This window comes from Ascidiella aspersa, chromosome 3 (assembly GCF_963924565.1).
Source record: "Ascidiella aspersa chromosome 3, kaAscAspe10.2, whole genome shotgun sequence".
Taxonomy (NCBI): Eukaryota; Metazoa; Chordata; class Ascidiacea; order Phlebobranchia; family Ascidiidae; genus Ascidiella; species Ascidiella aspersa.
Genome location: NC_139449.1, coordinates 16,630,488 through 16,653,528, shown reverse-complemented (window position 1 = coordinate 16,653,528; position 23,041 = coordinate 16,630,488). Strand labels below are relative to the sequence as shown.

General features: G+C 35.1%; 1 protein-coding gene across 1 annotated transcript; it reads right to left on the bottom strand.

The window, feature by feature from the left end:
• Positions 1-473: 473 nt before the first annotated feature.
• Positions 474-19,612, bottom strand: LOC146160432 (uncharacterized). Its single transcript, XM_083384537.1, has 14 exons — positions 19,443-19,612; positions 18,621-18,663; positions 16,518-16,608; positions 15,132-15,207; positions 13,154-14,149; positions 12,648-12,734; positions 11,868-11,927; positions 10,536-10,610; positions 3,751-3,843; positions 3,327-3,453; positions 3,084-3,211; positions 2,695-2,859; positions 1,888-1,941; positions 474-1,323 (listed from the first exon to the last, which is right to left on the bottom strand). The coding sequence occupies exons 1-14, from the start codon at positions 19,509-19,511 to the stop codon at positions 1,153-1,155; spliced, it is 2,235 nt and encodes a 744-aa protein (XP_083240663.1). The 5' UTR covers positions 19,512-19,612; the 3' UTR covers positions 474-1,152.
• Between the last annotated feature and the right edge of the window lie 3,429 nt (positions 19,613-23,041).

Genomic DNA, 23,041 nt, shown 5'->3' with positions numbered 1-23,041 from the left:
GCCAGGGAGACGCCGGCGCGGCGGACGACGTATCTCGACAAAATTTATTTTAAGGTTTTAGAGGCGTGCCTAGTTTTATTAGTAGGGGAGTTAGTGATGTACTTAGGGGTGGGGTTAGGTAAAATATGTATAACTCCATTTAGGTTTTAGGACTTATTCATTTTAGGTTTTAGGACCTATTTAGACGGTTTTACGACTATCAGGTATAGTCCTATTTTGATCTTATTTGGAAGTGTGTTTTTTCCGACGTTGATCTTATTTCGGTTTTATGACAGGAGTCCGTTTCACCCTCCTATTCAGTCATTCGGGCTACGCTAGAGTAAGCTAGCTACTTGCTGGTTGATGCTGACAGTGTCATACGTTGGTCTCAAAGATTAAGCCAACTTATCATGGAATGCTGTGATTATCATACTAATAAACCAACTGACCATAAATACTACTATTTAGAAAAAAAAAACAATTACTAATCAGAGATCAATAAATAAAACGTTTATTGCTAAGACACAAATTAGCATGCAATTTGAATTGGTAGTTTTTGACATGGCTTGTTGACTATTAAAACACAAAAGATTGTAACAAAGACCAATTAGGTAAAGCATTAAAATAAAACACTTCTATGCCAACATAAAGTACTACTGCAGCGGATAACAATCTGGGTAAAACTATAATGTAGGTTATACTTCATTTAAAAAAAATAGAACATTATACAAAAATAACCGCAAATATAGGTCTACGCCTCTTAAAGGTCTTGAAACAGCATGGAACAATTTTAAAATGGTGGTGTGTTTGCTATTTTAGTATTTGTTAACAAGTTAGTCGAATCTATCTAAAGCGATTAGATAATCAAAATGACGGTTACTGTTTGCAGTATTTCATTTAAGTGACAAGCATTCCAGAACAATCCGGTAAACCATGAAAACAGTTTTAAATAAAGAACCGCGCATAAAAACGAGCATCACTAATCAATAGCAAAAAAGCGCGCAGCTTTAATGTGATAAGAGCTGTGCTACTTTTGTAAATTAAACGCAATAATGATCAGGTTCAAAGGGTAGCGCTTATTATACGAATAAAAAGTTGAAAAGCTGTAGTAAACAGCAAGAAAAGGTTTAAAGAATAATATAACAACAGAAGGTAAAATGCACAACAGTATAACTATCTGACGGTTTGGGAGAACCACTTGGTGGCATAGCGCTCAACACAGTCCAGTAAAACGCGTCGTACGAAGATAGTTTTTGATATCACGCATCGATCACGGAGTTCCGCCATAAGTTGATTCATGCGCGATGGATTTTCGCTTTCCAAAGCCGGACCAGCTCTGACAAACTGCACCAAAACACAAAAAATTAAAGGTTTTGCATATAAGTGGTAACCGTAATGAATTAGGGTGAGTTATTTCGAGTCAGACTCTAGAACAGAACTAAAACAAAATAATGATAGCAGGAACGAATAAAAATGGAAATTTAAAGACCGTTCGTGTACCAACATGTAAGATTGCAAACTTGCATTTTTTAATTGTCAAAGCACTTTATCCAATACATTACATTCAATAGTTCTAAGCAGGCGCGGATCTAGGATTTTTTGTTGGAGGGGCCATTTTTTTCTCAAAGTGACGTAATAAGGTGAAGTCACAAGAAACACATGAAAGTGACGTCATAAAAAATAACCAAGAACACAACACAGTTCGTTTTTTCAAGTTTTAGGTTGGAGAGGCGTGACTTTCAATACAAAAGCTACATGAAAAAGATGTTATTGATAAGCGCAAAGCAATAAAAACGCCTTTTTCACGTTTAAGTTCCCCAAACTCTAATTTCCGATGCAAACGTGCCCCACCCGCCTTGCATCCGCCCCTGCTTCGAAGTAAAACAATAGATTTAATTTAAACATTACCAAAAGGCCAAAACACTCGATGTGGACTTGATTCACTTTTTCACTTTTTAGAACCTAAAAAACACATTTCAGTTAATTTGACCACAGATTAACAAACAAATCACGTCGTAAAAGCCGGTAATTCAAGCGTTCGCCACTAGCATTTTCTGGAGTTTTTTGAGGCGGTTACTTTGACGGTACGAAAACGTAAATAAAAACGAAGCGAATTTAACAGGAAAATATGTGTAAGTGTTAATTTGGAATTGCGGCCCAATAAGGGTTAAGGTAAATAAACTACCAAACTGCTATCTCGTTATTCTTTTTTTAACTGTCAACGTTTCAACAAACCTTCATTCGGGTTACTGACACTGTAGGTACGATAAACACTAAAAAAAAAAAAAAAAAAAAAAAAAAAAAAAAAAAAATTAAACAATTAAAATACATAATAAAATTAGAGATCAGTTTAGCGATGTAATATCGGCTGATATTTTCCTCATATCGCTATAATTTTTTTTTTGGAAGTACTATATAGCTTTTCCTTAAAAACAAACTGTTTGTTTTTCCTTGCAAATATGTCCTTAGCTTTCACTTTCGTGGCTGACAAACTTAACATAGATTATGGTTTACTGTGTTCGGCATTATTCAATGTTAATAAGCAAAATAGGGGTTTTAAGAAACAAAAAGTAGAGTAGAACTAAATGTTGCTACTAATCAAAATTCACAAGTTGGCACATATTTAAAACATTTGGTATTCATGTTCTGTTATAAACTCTTGTGATTTCAAAATTTAAAAACTAACTTGCCTGACAAAATAATTAACATATTTACCTGAAACAAGCAAGAGAAAACGGGCTCGACTAGGACCACTAGTCTGTCTTTGGTGGATGTACGAACATTAAGAAATATTTCAACGAGAAACGCTGCAAATCCAAACCATCTAAAGTCCGAACGAAATGATGAAGAGAAGAGTTGTTCACGATTTTTGTAGTGACCCTAAAAAGTTCAGGATAACGCATACAATATAATTATTAGCTATAGTTAAATTTAATGAAAATAGTCGTTGATGCAAATCAGTATTAAGCGTTTACATATATAAAAAGGATTCTACTAACAATACAAGTCAATAATATACAAGTCAAATAAAATACAAGTCAATAAAAAAAAAAAAAAAAAAAACTGAAAAACTATTTTAACCTAAATATCTGAAAATGTCGTACCTGCATCACATTAAGCACAACAGTACGAAATTTCGTGCCATGGACCATCATCCAGGACATGCGATCGCAAAGAATTGCGGCATTTCGGGCAAACTTGGGATTTTTTAGTGCCTTATTGCAGAGAATTTCTAAAACCAAATGTATATGCCTCAAAACAAATGGACTGTTAAAATATCAATTATCTTCAAATTAGTTGAAAAGCAAAAATACACGTAATTATCGGATATTTAACGACAGAAATACCTGCTACTTCTCTCATCTTGGATTCATTAGTTGCAAACGATTGAGTGGTCTCAATAAACTTTGTCAGGTCAGTTTCAGAATCACTTATCCGAAGTTTTCTGATTTCCTCCTCCGCGTTTCCTGTAGCCTAGAATGTAGTCTGGCAACTTTGCATTAAGTTTTCACAAGTGAAAAATAAACACAAGCTATCAGTCAGTTACTGTACACTAGTTCGCTAGGTTGGGTACTGAAAGTATGACCATTTGACTAACTTTCTTATCATTTTCACATGCTAAATTGACTTAGATGCAAGATACACTCTATAAATCAATAAGTTTCAGCGATATTGCATACACCTAAAATAAATTCAATACACCTGAAGACAAAATTTAACAACCGTTGTTATATAAATGTATAGCAAAAAATCTGCTGCCAAAAAACAAACCTTGCCATTTTCTAGCCACGAGTGGACTTTCGATTTTCCTTTGGCAGTTACTCTTCGGTGCCCGTCGCCTTCACTAGAAGTAGTACTTTCTTGCTGCTCATGCAAATACACCAGATATTAATAAGTTCAACTAAAAATGGGTGTTTCAAGACTAAGAGCATGGTTGGCAGAAAATATTTTTTCCCCTTAAAACGAAAAAACTCCGTCAGAAATAGCGCAATTCAAACACCCAAAGGTTTACCTAACGTCACAAGGTGTGCATGCGGCGCTGAAATGGGGTTCTCAATTGGGAAAGTGTGACACGCTTGTCAGGCAAGCATCTGGACGACGTGCATTAAAGCACCTCAAAAACGGCGAACTTACACGGCGATAATACAAAAGAATATGTGGTGGTGATTTAGGCCAAAGCTTGAAAGCTCCTTGCATTTTGTTTATCCACGCAAGTTAGATAAGTTAAATACATGGGAGTTCGGTACAAAACTATATTTTTCTGTTAGTCCTTAAAAGGTTTTACTGTTATTGTGGAAAGTGTCCCTTCGCACAATGCCACTTTAGCCACAATGAGCGACATACAAACAGGGGTGTAATTGATGTTTATAATGTTCATATTCACCGATTACTGTGTAATAAGGCAAACACACATAACGCAGGACTATAAAAAAATTATACCGTGCCAACGCTTAATAAACCATGTTTAACCAATTTATTAGTATAACATTGAAAAGCGTTTTTTACTAAGAATTAAATCATTTCTTAACATATGTAACACCCCTACTAATTTGGTCACGCAAATATTTCTCAATTGCTTAAAACTATTTCGTTGTAAACGTTTGTTTTTATCCAACTTGAAGTGTTCGGCTTTAAGGGCGTATAGTTGTGATGAGGATTGTCGCATTGCCTTTAAGTAAGTTGCCTGTGGGAATTATATTAAGTCCATTGACAAAGAATCTGCGGTATGTGCCTACAAATTGTGTAATCTAGAAACGAGTATTCTTCGACAAAACGTAAAACAAAAATAAATGGGATCTGGCTCCGAGTTGCATCATTTGCCATAGTTGACAGTTTTAAAAAGCTTTTGACATTTACAGTTCTGTATTCCATCCATCTACATGACTAAATTAAAGTGGAAGACAATTACCGACGTTGCCCATGTTGAAAACTATTTGGTGGGTAAACTAAATGTAGAATTCATCATGTTGTGAGCTCTTCGTCACTATTATAGACATATTACATTGCAACATGTTTGTGCACAATTGCTAGCTTAGTGATATAGTCGATGATTATAACAAATAAATGTCGCGATTCACATGTAAACAAAAAGTAATGTTAGGGATAGCGTAACATCGCTGTGAAGGGGCTAAACCAAGGGCTTTTTTGTAAAAACCGCCCAACATATTTGCTTTTTGGCGAACATTTTTGGTTATGCCCAGATGTAGAACTGTGGTGGTACAACTTCGGTTAATAAAAATTGTATAACATGTGATCCGTTTTTGTGAATTTCCGGGTGATCGGAAAGCATGTAGCCTGTACTGTTTGCTGCTGATTGTGTCTGAAATGTGTTGACAACTGCATTCTCAAAATAAAATTAAAACCTTTACCAGGATAAGGCCTGTGTGGAAGCGACATTTAGTTGCCTGGTGCAGTGCAATTATTTGCGTGACGGAGCTATCAATCGTAAAAGAGCTTTTGACGATGATTCCAAGCCAAAACAGCGCACATATTTTATCAAAGTCAATAGGCTGTCTTATTTTATCAAAGTCAATAGGCTGTGTTTCTTAATTAAAAATGTTGTATGTGTAGGTTTGCATGAGCTATCGACTCTGCGTGATATTCAAGCAAACACGTAATTCTTGTACCAAACGGCGTACAACACGAGTAAAATGCGGATTTCGACTGAAGTGGTATAAACTATCGCAATTATCTGCGTTACTGTAAAATAGGGGCGTCCAACCCGCGGCCCGCGTGTGGCCCGCCGGGACCTCAGAAGTGGCCCGTTGAAGTTTCTACATTTCATGTTATTTCTCACTAGTTATTACGATGGCAATTTATTTACATACAGTCTTACAGGAATAAAAAAAATCATTAAAACACAAGCAGCTGGAGCAGGCAGAAAATTAATAAGTGACATAATAATTGCCATTATCGTAAGACAATTAATACATTTTAAGTATATTTGAAACTACAGCAATAAGACGCAGGGTTGACAGATGGCCTAAAATTCGCACAAAAAACGATAAATTGTCCTAATTTTACCTGCTGTGTCCGACGGTTTGTAAATCATTAGGACAGTAAGTTTTCTGTCCTAATTTGGCCGAATTTATTTGGAACATTGAATAAAGTTAAACCACGGGCTTACGAGTTACGAGGCCTACAAACTTTATTTATACTCACTTTAACCACGTAAATCCAAAAATTGTTCGCGCTTCCCGCGATTTGATGCGTATTTTTACAGTAATTCTGTGCAGCACAAAAGCGTCGGGTTTAGTATAGGGCGCTCAAATTAAAATTTAGGCCAACTTACAATAAAATATATGTTAGGTTTACAATAGGTTACAGGTAGAGTATTTCTACCTTTTAGTGATATCATAACTTTTTACGTACGTGACCTTTTCCAAAACAAATACAGAATTCCGGTAATAAAATTGTGGTGTTGCGGTTTTGGCAAAAGGAAATCGAATTTACAGAAAGCTTTATTGTTGCACTGCTGTTAACGACTAACCGTTTTGTAAATTTGTAAGGAATTTTGGCAGCTCACTAAGAACAGTTCCTTCCATTCATTTCCATTAGTCTCGCACTAGGTGCATGCTAAATTATTATTTGTCCTAAATTGTCCAAATTTCACACCAACAATGTCCTAATCCTAAACCAAGCATCTGGCCACCCTAAGACGAAGTATACATCTAGAATTATTCAATCATAGATAGTTACCTTCAAGGAACATTTTAGTCAAGTTACTGCGATATTCGTCTTTGGTTGATATTTAGTATGGCAAATAAAAGACAGAAAATTAGTGATAATGGTAGAATATTTCAAGAGAGGTGGACAGAAGAGTACTTTTTCGTGCAAGTCAATAACAAACCGATCTGCTTAATATGCAACAAATCAGTATAACATTAAAAGGCTCTATATCAGTGTTTCTTAAACTTTTTTAGTTTCGTTCACCCCTAGCATCTATCTCTAGATTTCATTCACCCTTGTCTCATGATATGATAAAACTATCTCGTCTATCTAACAGCACAAAATGACTTGGGTTGTTTCGATTTTTGTTAAAATCAACTCCAGCTAAGTTTTACCATTGAAAATCTACAATTTCTCGAGTTCAGAGATATAAAGCTAAAAAAGCACAAAATAAAGTCACCAAATTGTTGTACTTATAACTAGGGCTGCCATATTTTTAGCACCCAAAAAGAGGATATTTTTTTGCCTGCAAGTAAAACGAAAATAGAATTGTTACGTTTAAGAAATACGTGCCATATCCATAACTTTTTTCAGCAGCGGCACCCTTTCTAATTTTCCTATGACTTGCACCCCTACGAAAAAAAGAATTTTTAATTAAATATCATTGAGACAACTTAAAAAAATAGTGTAGTTTGTTTTCGGTCGTGCGAGGCGCGAAAAAAATTGGATTTAATTGGTTGAATTGGCGCTAAACTGTAAAATCAGGAGGCTTTTCGCAAAACATTTCGTCCCCCTGTTGCTAGCCTGTTATTATAAAATATGGATAAAAAATAGTTCGAACGTTGGATGACTTTTATCGTTTATCTAGAAGTTAAAAAAATTATAATTAAATAGGGCCGTTATACCTTCGATGATATGAAAACATGGAATGGCACTCAAAGAGACTTTGTGCTCAACAAAGTAAACAAAATTAGATAACAGAAGATTAGCAAATTATTTTTTGGTAGTTTTAATGTTAAAGTTGGCAAAAACAGAGTTTGTACAGCGCTGTAGGAGTGGTGTACAACCAAAATCTTTCATAGCTTAAGTATTTTTGGAAATAAATACAACCTCTCGCCAAGTATAAGCAACTAACTTGAAATGCGAAAAAAGAGGACATTTGGGCATTTTTAAGCGTCCTCGGAGGACCATTTAGTTTTCTTGAGAAAAGGAGACAAATCCTTCTAAAATAGACGACATATGGTAGGCCTAACTCATACACTCAGTGCAAACCAACTTAACTATAACAATAAGCAAAAAAACACCAAAAAACAACAGGTTTTAGTCGATTTACTTCAGAAAGTTGTTTACTAGTGACTATAGGATGCTCCTGAACTTTCGTTCACCCTTATTCACCCCTTTTGGTTGGTTCACCCCTGCAAAAACTTTATTCACCCTGGGGTGAACCATTCACCACTTTAAGAAACACTGCTCTATATGACTACTCATGCACCAACGTATGACTAATTTAAAGATCACTATAGAAAAGATAAAGTTGCCAATTTAAAAAGTAGACTTGTTGGGCAACAAACAGTTTTTTGCAATATTTCCATTCAACAACAATCTGTTGTTGCAGCTAGTTATTTTGTGGTCGAAGTGATGGCGAATTTGTCAAAGAATGTTTACTACGGGTTGCTGATACCATCTGTCTTGAAAGAACAATTTAAAAAATAAGTTTTTCTAGGCAAACCATTGCACGACGAGTCGAAGAGTTGGGGACTTCCACAAAAAAGAGCCTTATATGAAAAGCTGAATATTTTATCCTTGGCGATTGATGAAACCACAGACAACAAAGATACCGCTCAGTTAGCCATATTTGTGCGTGGCAGAAGAATTTGCTTCCATGGTCCCCCTGAGAGGGACCACCAAAAGCAGTGATTTACTGGAAGCTGTTATGTCAACTTTGAATGGTCTGGAATTAAAGTTGAGCAACTTGTCTGACCTGTAACAACAGATGGAGCCCCATCTATGTGTGGAAATCGACATGGGTTAGTCAAGGTATTAGAAAAAGGAGGCGGACAAAGTTGGAAATAATTCGGTTATGCAAGTTTTACTGTGTGATTCATCAAGAAAACTTTGTGAGAAATCTTTGAGTATGGAAAATGTAATGTCTGTTGTTACAAAAACGGTCAATTTTATCCGTTCTAAAGGCCTACGTCACAGACAATTTCAATATTTTCTACGTAGCATAGAAGCAGATTTTGAGGACATTCCTTACTACTGCGAAGTACGTTCGCTTAGTCGTGGCAAAGTTTTAGAGCGATTTTTTAGACTGAAGGAAGAAATACAAAAATTTATGGAAGGAAAAGGTCAGCTGATTGTTGAGTTTAATGATGCAAATTGGGTACGCGATTTAGCTTTTCTTGTTGATATATGGTCCCACTTTAATGAACTTAATTGTCGTCTTTAAAGAAGAGGACAGTTAATTAATTGCATGTTTGATCATGTGAAAGCTTTTCTAGCAAAATTATCTCTGTGGGAAGAACAGATGAACAACAAAAACCTTACCCACTTTCTTACTTTGTTTAACTGTAAGGTTCAAGATACTAAGAAGTATGCAGAACTTATTTCGGAACTGATAATAGAATTTGGAAACAGATTTTATGACTTCAAAAAGTATGCGTCAAGTTAAAGTTTTTTCGTGTCCTTTTTCTACCAAACCATATGATGTTCCTGAATTAATGCAAATGGAGTTAATTGACTTTCAGTGTGAATCCAGCCTACATGATAAATTTAATCATTGCTCTTTGATAAATTTTTACAAGAATTATGTCTCTCAGGAAGTACCCATTCATTTACTAGCACGCAATGTGTATGATATCACTTTTTGGAAGCACATATTTGTGTGAACAAGATTGCTATAGAATGAAGTACACTACATCTCCGGCGAGGTCACTGATATCTGATAGTCACCTGGAGGATTCTCTGTGTGTTGCCACAACTTCATTTGAGCCAAATATCATAAGTCTCGTTCGTAATAAGCAATGCCAAGTTTCGCATTTATGCTTTATTTTAAAATTAAATCACGATTTTTGAAGGGGTTTTCTGTAATAGATTATTATTATTATTGTAGCTTTATTGAATTGTGGCCCGCGAAAAAATTTGAAAATTGAATTTGGCCCTTTACACAAAAAGGTTGGACGCCTATGCTGTAAATTATTAGTCCAAGTAAGCCTAAAATCTTATAAACTTAACAAAATGTATGGAAAACTCTGTGGCGCAACAACACCAAAAAACTCGCGTCTTAAGCGATCCCGATGCCTCTTGTTTGACACTTGGCTCCTACGTGCGCATTACTCCGCTTCTTATTATGCGAACACAAGTCCGGTAGACATGAAGCCAAATATTTTAGATATATACACTGCACATCAATTAATAGATTCCACCTTATGCTATAGCACATAGTCTTAGTATTCCCAAGTCCCGAGTCCGGCTGCGATTCCTTAGTCTCACAATCTGATATCATTGGCTATAACACGTGGCTTCGGCAAACATAGATTTAGAAGGCACAGCTTGATGGTGTTTTACATACGTTACCCACGCCAACTTGTGACAGGCATACAAATTATCGCCTTGTTACAACGAAATGTACTTTAAAACGCCGGGCCAACACAAGTAGGAAAAAAGTTTAATGCGGCATAATATTAAGCAGGTAATTTGCCCGGCATTTGGTCGCAAAAACAGTATTTGGTGGGATGTAAGTAAGACTGCGGGGGGGTTGGCATTGCTTCACTAGATATACATCCAAAATATATTTGTTTTTATATTGATAAACACAGTCACTTGAAACGATTGCAATATTTTAAGGCTTAAAATGATAATTTTTCTCAATGAAATGTTGAACTTACTCTTTTTCTCGGTTGTGTGGTTTTGTCTCTTTTACTGTTCTCATCTGGCTGATTTTTATTAGGCTTCGATTCTCTCTGTAAGAAAACAATGCATGGGGTTTTCAATGCAAAGTCGATGTTTTACAAATACCCAACTTCTGCTATGAACCCCAAACTAAGATGATATGTAAGGCAATAAAGTTAAAAAAAAATGATACTAAAACCAAAATGATACTTGGAAAACAGGATATTGAAAATGCTGCACTGGGCAACGAATGCTGCAACCTAAGGTCACATATATATATCATACTTATACAACTACCTTGCACCACCTTCGTTAGATGCTTAATAATAAACTTTTGTGAAGCTTATAATGTTAGCTTTTAGATGAATATCTTGTGTAATAATATGCCCAAGGGTTAACAACAGGCATGGAAAAAAATAAGCACTTGAAAGAAACAATTCGCAACTATCAGGCCATTCAGGATGTTATTGACTGTAAGTTAATTTAAATTAGTTTTGCCCAACACAGACATTTTTTTAAACTTATCTCAATTATATATCCTATTATTCGTAGTGATGAGAATCTGTTTAGCTGTTTTCTATTAAGAAAGTTAGGACTACAGTTTACTTAAATCTGCGCTTTTGAATAGGTGCCGAAACTTACATTAACAGAGGCCTAATTACAGCAGTTGTGACCAGAGCTCTTTCCTCATTGTCGGCCAACTTATTTTAGGGGTATGTAAATATTAAAATAATTGCATAACAAAATAACATTTTTTCAAAGATTAAAATTTAAGAATATAGCATTATTGGGAATCAGCAAACAAAACTTGTCTATAAATCGCTTTTGTTTCAGGATCTCACAAATCACAATATTAGCAACATCAAGGAATGTCTTAAATAAGTTGAAAAGCATAGTTTTGTGTGAATGTAAACGCATTATTAAAATGTATAGGCACAAAACTTTAGGAACCATAACTTTAAACAACGACAAAGCATTTGTACTGTTTATGGATCCTGAGTTTGCTTAGGGTGAGCACTACTAGAAAAACTTAGGGTGATCATCCCGCCCCCTAAATAATGACAAATATTTTGCGCCGTTAAAATAATAACAAATATATCCGCTGTTCATTAACACAAAAGCGATTGGACCATTAAGACGCATTCTCAAAAGTGTGAGACACATTTAATTTTAAAAGCAATTACAGAATTAAATATTATAAGTTAGATTTACTTTATAAAAGCATTTAATAACATCATATTTAGTGGGAAAAAAGCACTTCTGCGAAAAACAAAAGTCTATGTTAGTGGTACTGTTGTTAGCTATTTTGTATCGTTATTAGGAAATACCTGCCGTCTCTGAATTATTTGTCTTGCATCCCACTCTGGTGAAAATTGTTGATCAGTATCCTAAAATTTTAAGGCATAATTAAAACGTAGAATAGAATGGAACTAAAAGAGTAAAATAAATTAACAAGCCGTAACTAGAAAGGGTTGTTGTTGTGTCACATAAGGTTAGTTATCAGAATTCATTTTTTGATATCATACATTTTACTTTGGTTTATTATTTCAAGCTACATATTGCGTTTTCTGCTTTACGCAGACTTCTTTCTACAAGCTAACACAGATATAGGTCAAAAATTAAAGTAGGTAGCCATTTGGTACATCTAAATAGTTGTTGTTTGGGTTGAACCTAAGTAAAATCAATTTATTATATTACTTCCATAGAAAAATTAGCCTTACCTGGTTGCTCAGACCTCGCAAAACGTCCCTAAATTGATATTCAACAAACATTTTTTTAGAAATTTATATTCCCCTGCTCTAAAAATCACTCTGCACCCCCACACCCTTAAAAACAACTCTCAATCTTAAATCCTGCATCATTACATCAGTAGTCCAAAAGTGTCAGTAAACAAGGTCAGACTTTTAATGTAGATTTTGCTTTCTGCTAGTTTTTAATACCATTTTTGGTGTTTTCTTAGTTACAAGAATGAAAAAAGGTCCAGCTATAATAGCTAGCATTGCTGGATTACCACTGTTCTGTAAAACTATTTACTTTTAAATATTCAGAATTTATCAATTAATATCAAACAAAATAAAAATATTTTGTTTGATTTGCTACAATTAAACCTTAGATCTGATTTTCTCATCTGATTCACTATCACGTCTCCTCCAGTCTTGATCCTCATCAGCAGCGCTAGATTTTCTCCGTGCATCCTAACAGCAACAAAACTTGTTTAAAAATACAAACTAAGGATGTTAGGTTATAAATAGACCAGTGGTTTCCAACTGAGCTTATGGCACCCTATATAAAATGTGTTTAGTTTGCGGTACCCTTACTAGCATTTTTGTTAAGTGGTTTACTATAATGTTTCAACAAACCGAATGTAACAACGAAAATCAAAACATCCTTGATTTGTTGCAGTTCAATCAAACCCTAAAAAATTGTGTTAAGAGGCTTACCAAAAATCAAAAAATGGAACCCAAAAGAATGTTATACCCTGGCAACCTGAGTGGTAAAAAAGACCCTCCAGTTAGGGATTACTGGTATAGGCAGTCAATTACAAATGTTGTTTTTTTACATATGAACACGTTCAACAAAATTTGAATTAAATATAAAATTTAAATTAAACAACCTTGTATTTTTGGTATGCAGGATGCCCATCAGTCTCATTTTCAAAAACTTCAGAAGCTGGTTGCTGCTGATAACTATAAAGCTGGTTAGATTTTGCAGATGCAACAGGTGAGGAATGATGATTGGATGTTTTCAGGTCATCGCTTGGTGATCTTAATTTAGATTTTGGATACTTTTCGTTAGATGATTTGCGACTAAGACTTGGTTTATGCACAAAATTCCCGGTAACAGGAGTGTGTGAGTCTTGTACAACATGGGAATCTGTCTTTCCAAATTTTAAATCTTTTGTATCACGAGATATGGGATGTTTAGTGCTTAAATGTTGATTGCTTAGAGGGGAAGACATAACTTTTCCAGGACCATTCTGTTCTTCAAAGGTTTGTTGAGGTGAAAATGCAGCATTGTGAAACATTTCCCTGGAATGCTGGACATGACCATAAGGAGGATTTTCATCAAACTGTTGTTCTTGACCTTGATGCATGATGTACTGTTGCTCCTGGTAGCACATATTAGCATGTTGTTGCCAATCTTGCATTGTCTGTGGGTAAGGCTGGGACGTAGCAGATTGATGTTGGGATAAAGGTGGGGTACCTTTTTGCATCAGAGAATTTGAAGCAGGAGATTGAACATATGGATTGTCTGGAAATGACCGCTGGAAAGTCATGCTTTGAAGTATAGGTTCTCCACCATGTCCATCCAGAGGATTAACATAAGCATCACCTTGTGCATGGTTCTGATAACGGTTTTCTGACAACAATACAGGTGGTGGTTTGGAAACATCTATCCAAGGTGGGAGTTCCTGAGGTTTACTCATGTTGTTTTGCCGAATCAGGTCACTCACTATAGCCTGAATATCATTAGGATTCTGAGAACTGTGCAAATGTGGAGTGTGATGAATTATCTGATCATTTAAAGGTGCTTCAAAATGTTGAAAAAAGTTTGGTGATTGATTTTGTTGATATTGAACATTTGATGTCCATTGTTGAATTTCTCTTTCCTGCAATCATTTAAAAAATACCCAGGTAAAATATATATATAACCTAATAAAAAACACCACACCACAATTTAATGGTTTTTTGTTTGTTTTGTTTCAATTCTGATTTGGTAGAGTCCGATTGCAGTAGTTCACCCTTTTTTAGATTTAAATACATTGAGATTGGTTTTGAGCGTGATTTCTAAAGGTGAAAATAGCAGGCTGGCACAAGAAAGATGAATAGCAGCCTGGCACATAGCTATTACTTTTTTTAATAACGCTAGCCTAAAATCAGCAGTAATGAACATAAAATACTTATTAGGTCATATTTTATCAAAAAGTAGGTAATCTACTGGGTAACAGTACTCACCATTTATTTATACACAAACACCTGAACATTAATTGTGTGTGTGTTTTTGTAAGTTTTATAAGAAGTCTACTCAAGATATTTTATATTCATTAACAGATTTGTTAATAACTTTAGCACATCAGTGTTCCTGATAAACACATATTTTGCTTTTTAAGGGGGCACTTAAACACTGTTATGAAAAAGATACACCAGTTGTTTCCTGGAACCCACATAATCACTACTTTGCAAGGATTATTCAATATTATACCTTATAAATGTAACCTTTGTTTCTTCGTCTAAGTTTAAAAAAAGTGTCAAAATTAGTTTTATCTGAGCTTTGTACTAGACAAAAAGTGCCCAAATTGGTTTTATATGAGGTACTTACAAACAAAAAAGTGCCAACCTTACATTTATTCGAGCTACGTACACAACCAAATAAAGTGGCCAAATAAGTTTTATTCAAGCTAGGTAGTAACAAAAAGTGCCCAAACTATGTAGCCTACATTTCTCAACAGCAAAGGCCGTGGTCTTCCCTATGCTGTTGCTGTTGACCACTGAATGAGTCTTACATGAGTTAACTAAAAATGCTTTTCCACAATAAGAGTCACATCATACGGATATGGAATGTGTGAAAGCAGCATTTAAACTAAATTGCACCTGAATCTTGGGTCGTTGGTCATTTCTTTGGTTAGGATGGTTTCTCATTTGTCGAGGGTTACACCACTGAGGACCACTAAGAGTGTAACAGCAATAAATTTAGCAAACAAAGACAACATGAGGTTAAAACTTTAAACAATGGCAAATATCAGAACTTTAAAAATAATTAGTTAATGTTGGTTACAATGCATACAACAGATAATACTGTTTTTTTAAACTGTTAGTTACTTAGGCAAAGAATAAATCTATAATAAAGCCCATAAAGAAGTAGGTAGTATTTTGACAATTTTTTTAATAAATATTTATTAATTTTCAACTTAAGAAAGTTAGCACTGTTTCAATTTATATAAATTGCTGTCTCTTTAATCATTGTTTCGAAAGGTTACTTTATAATTTTCACAGGAACAATAAACTATATCAAGGTGGTCCAAGTCCAGGCCAAAAGGGGCAAATGTGACCTGTGACATCATTATCTGTGACCCACAACACATGGTCTAATTTTTAAATTTACTTTTTTGTTGTTAAATCATAAAAGGGATAAATCAGGGACAAGTGAGCAATAAACAGAAAATATGTTTAAACAGTTCTTGTATCACTTGTACACCCTAAATGTGTGAGGCCCACAAACAATATGCAAATAATTTGATGGGCTAAAATTCTGCAAGTCTTGGTACATCCTGATATAGTCAATGATTTAAAGCAGGGATTTGAATTTTTCATGAACCTAATCTTAACTTTTTTTGTTAGATTTTAAGTGGAACGAGAACTGAAACCAATATTTTGACAGTACCTGAACCTTAACCAAACTCGAACCTGTCAAAACCGGTTTCACTTCAGCATGCCATCACAAGTTTTTTTTTTTTCAGAGTCAAGTTATACCATGTTCAAAATTTTATGTAAAAAATGAATATTTATTAAATAAAACTGTGCTTTTTAATTTTTCAGATATTATATTTAATGAGCTCCTTGCTTTTTAATAAGCCACGAAACTTCGTTTTTATGCGAGTTGCAATTTTATAACTGTTCTCTACATTTATTGACCAACATTTTTAGATTTAATCCAACTTCTATTGCATCCCAACCAGAACTTATTAAACCGGTTTTGAAATAACAATGGCCGCTCTGAACCGAAACGGCAACTGAACAGTGTTCCGAAAAAATCCATACACCAAACCTAGTTTGTTTTTGCTTCAGATAGTGGAGTATCTATAATTGGGTAAACATGTAGAAAAGTTTTTGCTATGTCTTTATTCGGCGGTTTTTATTCTAGTGACCTTGTATTTTAAAACGCAATTGTTTTTTTTTTAATAAAAATATATATTTTTACAGCTGTTTTTAATTTGAAAGTTCCCTATCTCCTAAGCAGTGTAATAATTAAAATCTTACTCTGATACTTTTCCCCAGAACTCTGTTCCTGTGCCTTGCGTTGGTGCTGTGCTGTCAAGCTGGTAATGTACGGCATGTGAATGGTCTGCATCTAAATGCAAAAATAAAATACTTATATATATCCTGAATATAGAGTTAGACTTATATTTTTAATAGTTATGATAAGTTTAGTAGAAACAAGTAGCATTGATAGCTTTTAGTGGTTTTCTAACTTTTTTAGCTTGTGGCATACTAAGCAAGTATGTATGTGTGCATGCGTGTGTCAGTTGCAATGTTCGCCTCAGTGATCCTTAAAACTTGGGGAGTAGATCAACCAGAATGGTACAACACGAATTAGTGAATAAATGGGCACAGCTTGATTGCTTTTATTAAAATTAGACTGTATGTTGGCTGCTCATTTAGTCAATGTGTTTCAGACACAACACACAACATTGCTTTTTAGGTTATGTAAATAAATATGGTAACTTGTAACATGCCATTCAATTAAATGCCGCCTAACAGGGTGTAAGATGGTAATCTAATGGTTGGAAAGCATACATTTAACTGATTTGGGATACCACCAGCATTAAACAGAACAGGGACAACAAGCAACTTTTTTCCAATCATAAAAACACATCCCTATAGAGATGTTTAAATTTAAATGATAATTCAAATTTATTGTTTCTGCTTGATTTCTTATTATGTGTAATAAAAAATTAGAACATTCATTAATACAAAGCTAGTCCAACTCTCTTTGCCGCTTGTGACTCTGTTGAGTGTTTTAACTGAGTGTCCACCTTAAATGAGAAACATGGGGAACAGGGAAATTATGTCAACTTTTTTGACAGGTAATTTTTGTTTGTTTTCTTAATTAATTTTTGTTTAAATTAGTGATTACCATAGTTTACATGCCTGACAAGCCTGTTTATCTGACTGGCAGAATTCTACTATATAATGAATGGAGAAAAAAATAAAAGTTGCCGGTTAAACTGTATGGACTTTGCCCTTTGGTTTCAGAGAACTGATGTAGTATGACACATTGGACAAAAAAATATTAGCATGCGGCTCAATAAAGGGGTAAGTTTGGCCAAACATTGAGATACTTATAAAGCTATATAAAAATTTAGCTAGTTCCAGTTGATACACAATGTATATACAATACGAACATTTTATTTTGTTTTTGCATGCGCAACCCAATTGCCGCTGAGGGCAGTAAATGTAACATTTTCAAAAAAGATAATAGCAGTTACAAAGGATATGTGCTGCTTTTAGTTTATTCTTCCAACAGGTTTTATTTTTCAGTTTCCATTTATTTGATATGTAACATTCTGGTGCTTTAGCTGGCAAAATTGGATGTGGCCAGAAGTTACTGATTCAATTTTTTTTTCTTAAATTTTTTAAAGAATTTAAAAAATAAATATCTAAAATTTTGCCTCCACTAAAAGAGCCCCTTCGTTCCTACCGGCAGTTTTTTATGTATTTTGATTTTGAAATGGTTCTCTTACATGTGTAAAATTTTCAGATTTCTTCCTTATACTTATGTTTATTATGCTTTGAAATGGTAAATAACTCGGGTGGTTATTTAACCTTGCGTATGATATGTATCCATCATCCATTAATATATCATTTTTTACTTAATAATAATTATGACCCAGATTGGAACCTTTGGATTTTGCGTGGGGAAGACAATTTTGCGGCCTGAAATTGCGTGAATGTAATAACATTTTCGCCTAAATTTACGCGGCTGTAATAACGTTATTTGTAAAATTTGCATGGGTGAAAATGGAGTACTATACTGAAAACTGTTAGCACAACGAATGTTTTGCTCGTTCAAGCTATTTTCGTGGCAGGCCGCATTTTACATGAAATGCGCAGCTATGACCCTGTCCGAGCGGAAACAGGCCTTCCTTTCCAACCTATAATATGACACTTAAACCAACCCTTAGTTCCGGATTACAAAATTTTGCATGGAAAATTACTTTGCAAGTGATTTTGATGAAGTCAACGTTTTGTTTCCTGTCAATAATGTACAACAAAAAATTTCCTGAAGAAAAAAACAAAACAAAATAATAATTTACACAAAGTGTCCAAAAGAGCCATTAACTCTTACTGAATTCTACTTACTTTTATCAAAAGACTGAGTTCTTGACCATTCACTTGAAGAAGTCTACAAAAAATGAGTACAGCTTTAAAACCATTTTTATATGTAAGAGAAATAGGTTGATTGTGCAATTGACACCTGGCTGACAAAACACTATAATTGGTGCAAAACATAATTAGGAAAATGGGCTTACTAAGGTACAAACTTAGTTTTTGAGAACACGTGCCAAACACAAAACACAATATGTAATCAGCTAGATAAAAAAACAATTTGAAAAAAATCAGTGCTGGTTTAGAATCCTACATTACCAAACAATATTTGGGTTAGCGTTTGGGTGTGGATGGGTCAAGTATTACGCTTAACCTACCCAAACGCTAACTGGTGAACTAACCCAAACAATATTCTGGGTTGCGGTGCGTGGGTCCGGTATTATTATTATATTGATTCTTACATATTTATTTATTCCTTAAAATTTCAATTTTGACAACTAGTTTCGTTAATGGAAAAAAATTGTGGGATTCTAGACCGGCGCCCATTTTTTTCGGCGCTCTTTCACTATTGTACGTGAAAAGTTATGCAAAAAAATAATAATAATAATACCGCATACCACAACGCATATTGTTTGGGTGAGGGTGGGTTAAGTAATATTATGTTTATTATTAATAATAACTTGACCCACCCTAAACCAAACGCTAACCCGCACCCTAACCCAAACAATATGTGTTGTGGTATGCGGCATTTGAAGAAAAAAACATTTTTATTAATTTTTACGTACAATAGTGAAAGAGCGCCTTTTTTTCTTCCATATATATTGTTACTGTTTGTAATATAACAAATCTACAAACCCGAGATTCTGGTCCAACATAACTATCAATAAATTGTTCCAAATCTTCAATTTCCGAAGAAAAAGCCATCACAAATTTATAAAAATAGCATAACTATATGACAGCACTACACCAAATCCGCAGCTGTCGCAACACGTAATATCAATCAAGCTCAAGGCTACAAGTCATCAACCTACATTTCTGGCGTTCTTGAATAAGACCACAGAAAACTTATGTTGGTTAGTATTCTATAATTAAACGACTCCGTTTGTTCATATATCTTTATTTTGTATCAAAAAGTCGAACTGTGTCACTTTTCCCAGGTTCGGTTCATGTCAACGTATTTTCTTCACCCGGTCCGTCGGAAATTAGTACAGTTCTAATCAAAAAGGTATACGACAATTCGGGCATCCAAGGGCAGGAGAGTCTGAATTTTAGAATTCAAGGTCGCGGCAATGCGCTAATTGGACCTTTAGGTAAACTCCCGGCAGAGATAAATAGAAAATATTGGCTGAAAACTCACAAAACACTATGAGATAAATAATACCTGACCCAAACGCTAACCAACACGGCAGCACCCCGTTTATGTCCGCATCCCAGTTAAGTCCGCAAAAAATTCTCCAAAAATCAGGATTCAAGTTTATCAAAAAGATTGAGTAATTATCTAATATCGAGAGCTGTTCAGCGATTTGCTTTGCTTTTAAAATCGCCAATAAAGATGGGACCGAAAGACTTGCTCGGCGCATGTTATTAAATAAAAGATGCAGCATATCTGTTAGGTCAGAAAATCGACCAACAGATGCTCGAAGTTGTTTTCTTTTACTTTCTTCTGACATCCGATAGTTTTCACATGTCGTTTTCAAATAGCTTCTCTATTTTTTTCCCAACCTCCTGAATAGATTTTTCATCTACATCGTAATTTGCGAGACTTCGCTTACTAGGATGACCTGGGTCACACAATCTACTAGCGTAGGACCTTAACGTCACGCGTTATAGGATTTGATGGGGCAACTCTGATCCTAATTTATTATAATTTGGCCCCTGTTCGCTTCAAAAGTTTCAAAAAACCTAAAACAATAATTACAGTTTTATATGTTGCTTATTTTAAGCCAGGGTGGTGCAAGGTTGACAGCATCGCGGGCCAAAATATTTCTTGCATATTCTTTGCGCGCCACAAAAAGTGCTACATGCGTTCCAGGGGCGGATAATTGATTTTCGTTTGGTCAGGGCATAAAATGTTTAAAGATGACATCACAAAGCATCGCCAAATAACATATAAGCTCCATTAACTTGCTCCTATCGTCCTTGTGCGCAAATAAACTCAGGTGTTTATAAGCGTGGAATGTTTTTTAACTAGATCATTTTGGCTGAATTTGCGAGAAAGAGAGTTAGTATAGTCACGGTGAAATCCTGTAAAAACAGTACTTTCCAGAAGCGCGATATATTTTATCGTTTATTCACTTCCAAGTTGCAAAAATTGTGATTTATGTAGGTTTATACTTTTTAGGTTATGTTTATATTAAAAACACGGAAAAAAAAACGCAAGTATAACTTAAAAATTCGCAAAACAGTCATTTAAAAAAGTTTTATTATAGGACGTACTTCGACTTTCATACCGGTCTAACACATACCAAAATTAGTTTTTCTTGCCACCCCCTGTATCCGAACTTGATCAGCGATAGTAAACTGGTTTGTTTAATGGTGGAACCGGAAAATGTTATCATTACCAAACAACTTGAACATGGTTGCTGTTTGTTGGTCACTTATATTTCTTTGATTCCAGTGTTTCGCAACCTTTATTGGATTGAGGCACCCTACAGAAATTTTATACAGTTCTCGCCACCCTTGCTCGTATTTTATTGACCTGCAACGTGGCAATAAGCGAGATTGTAACAGCACAGTAACTGAGCAAAAAGGTTGAAAAAACGTTTAATTTTTGGCACACATATTTTGCCTAGTTTTGGACATCCCTGTTTTAAGCTATGCTTTTGTGATCTGGCGCTTGGTAATTAATCTTTTCCTCGCCTTTTTAGTATGCGTCTTAAAGCAGCGTTACGTATAATAACACTGTTAAATAGTTAATTAATGTCAAGTTTGACATAAATCGCTATGACGTGTTAAAATGACCATTAGAACAACGTAAATTATAATTTTTAAAGACGTAAACACGCTCTAATGATTATGTCTAACAAGAGTTTATTGTGCTGAGAAGTAGCCTAGTTTCTTTGTGCTATCCACTGTACTGTGTGTACCCGAAAAAATAACTAAAAACCTTAAGTCCGCACCTACCGGGTAAGTCCGCACAAGCCTATAAGATTCAGTTTGCGGAAACAAATATTTTCAACAAACTTGCATGTGCAACTGCAATCGACTTAATGTTCAAGGATATGGCAACAAAGCGGTCACGCAAAAAAATATCCGAATTTTTGGGTTAAATTAACAAAACGTCTAATTTCAAGAATGGCGCAGAATCAAGAATCACGAACTATTTGCTGATTCGCATTTATTAAGACGATTTTGTCAATTTGTAAGGGGAATTATTGACCCCACAGCCAGGGGCGCCCGCAGAAAATTTTTCAGGGGGGGCAACCAGGGGCGTAACCAGAAAAATCAAAAAGGGGGTTCCTGAATTTTCAACTTAGGGAATTCCCCTATTTTTCGTCTGACGTTAATGAATAATGACGTCACAAAACAGTGACAGTATGACGTCATAGAATGGTGATTGCAAGACGTGATAAAAAAACTTATCAGAAACAGACAAATACGTCCAAAAGCGACCACGTGCGTCGTCGACAATCCTGTCAGGCGCCAGTTGCGAAATCACGGTGTGCAATCGTTAACTTCAGGCAAAAAAACAAACCACGACCGTGAAATATGTGTGATTAATTGTGGTAGAATCACACATAATTCGACTATCAGCAGCGCAGTTTTCAAGTTCCATGAACAATACGAGCGCTAAATTACAAGCACGTCTTTCACCAAACGAAGATCGTTTTTTCCGGGTGTTATTATGCCACGATTAGCGCAACATCTGCACCGAGCTGTGTGCCAAGTCAGCTAAATTACAAGCTGCGGTTGAGGGAAAATAAGTTGTGTCCATTGGACACTTAGCACGTGGTCTTAGAGTATGCTTAAAGGACATAATTTTGCGTTAACCATCATTACTTAAAAATGAAGACTTTGAAACGCGCACGACAGTCACCATTATAGGGGAAAGCGGGGCAAAACGGACCCCTCACTTTTCTCGTTAACGAAAACTGTGAGCGTTAATATTTGTTTGCTGAACATTGACTATCGTCCCAAAAACTTCTGTGGCCAAAAATTAGGCAAATTCGATGTTGCACAAACCAGGGAGGGGAGAAAATGTGTTTGGGGGACTTTAACATAAGGATAGTACAGTGAAAAGATGCCTATGTTACTAAAGTTAAAGTAAAGACGAAGTTACATTTTTGCTAAATAATTTGTAAGTAAGGGTCTGTTAAATTATTCCAAAACAGTTGGCTTTTACGTTTAAAAGATTTTAAACAAATCAGGTTTTCATGCGATAGATAGTGGTGGGGCAAAACGGACCCCTTACCAGTAATCCGTTATCACTAGCGTATAAATAAACTTAAAACTGC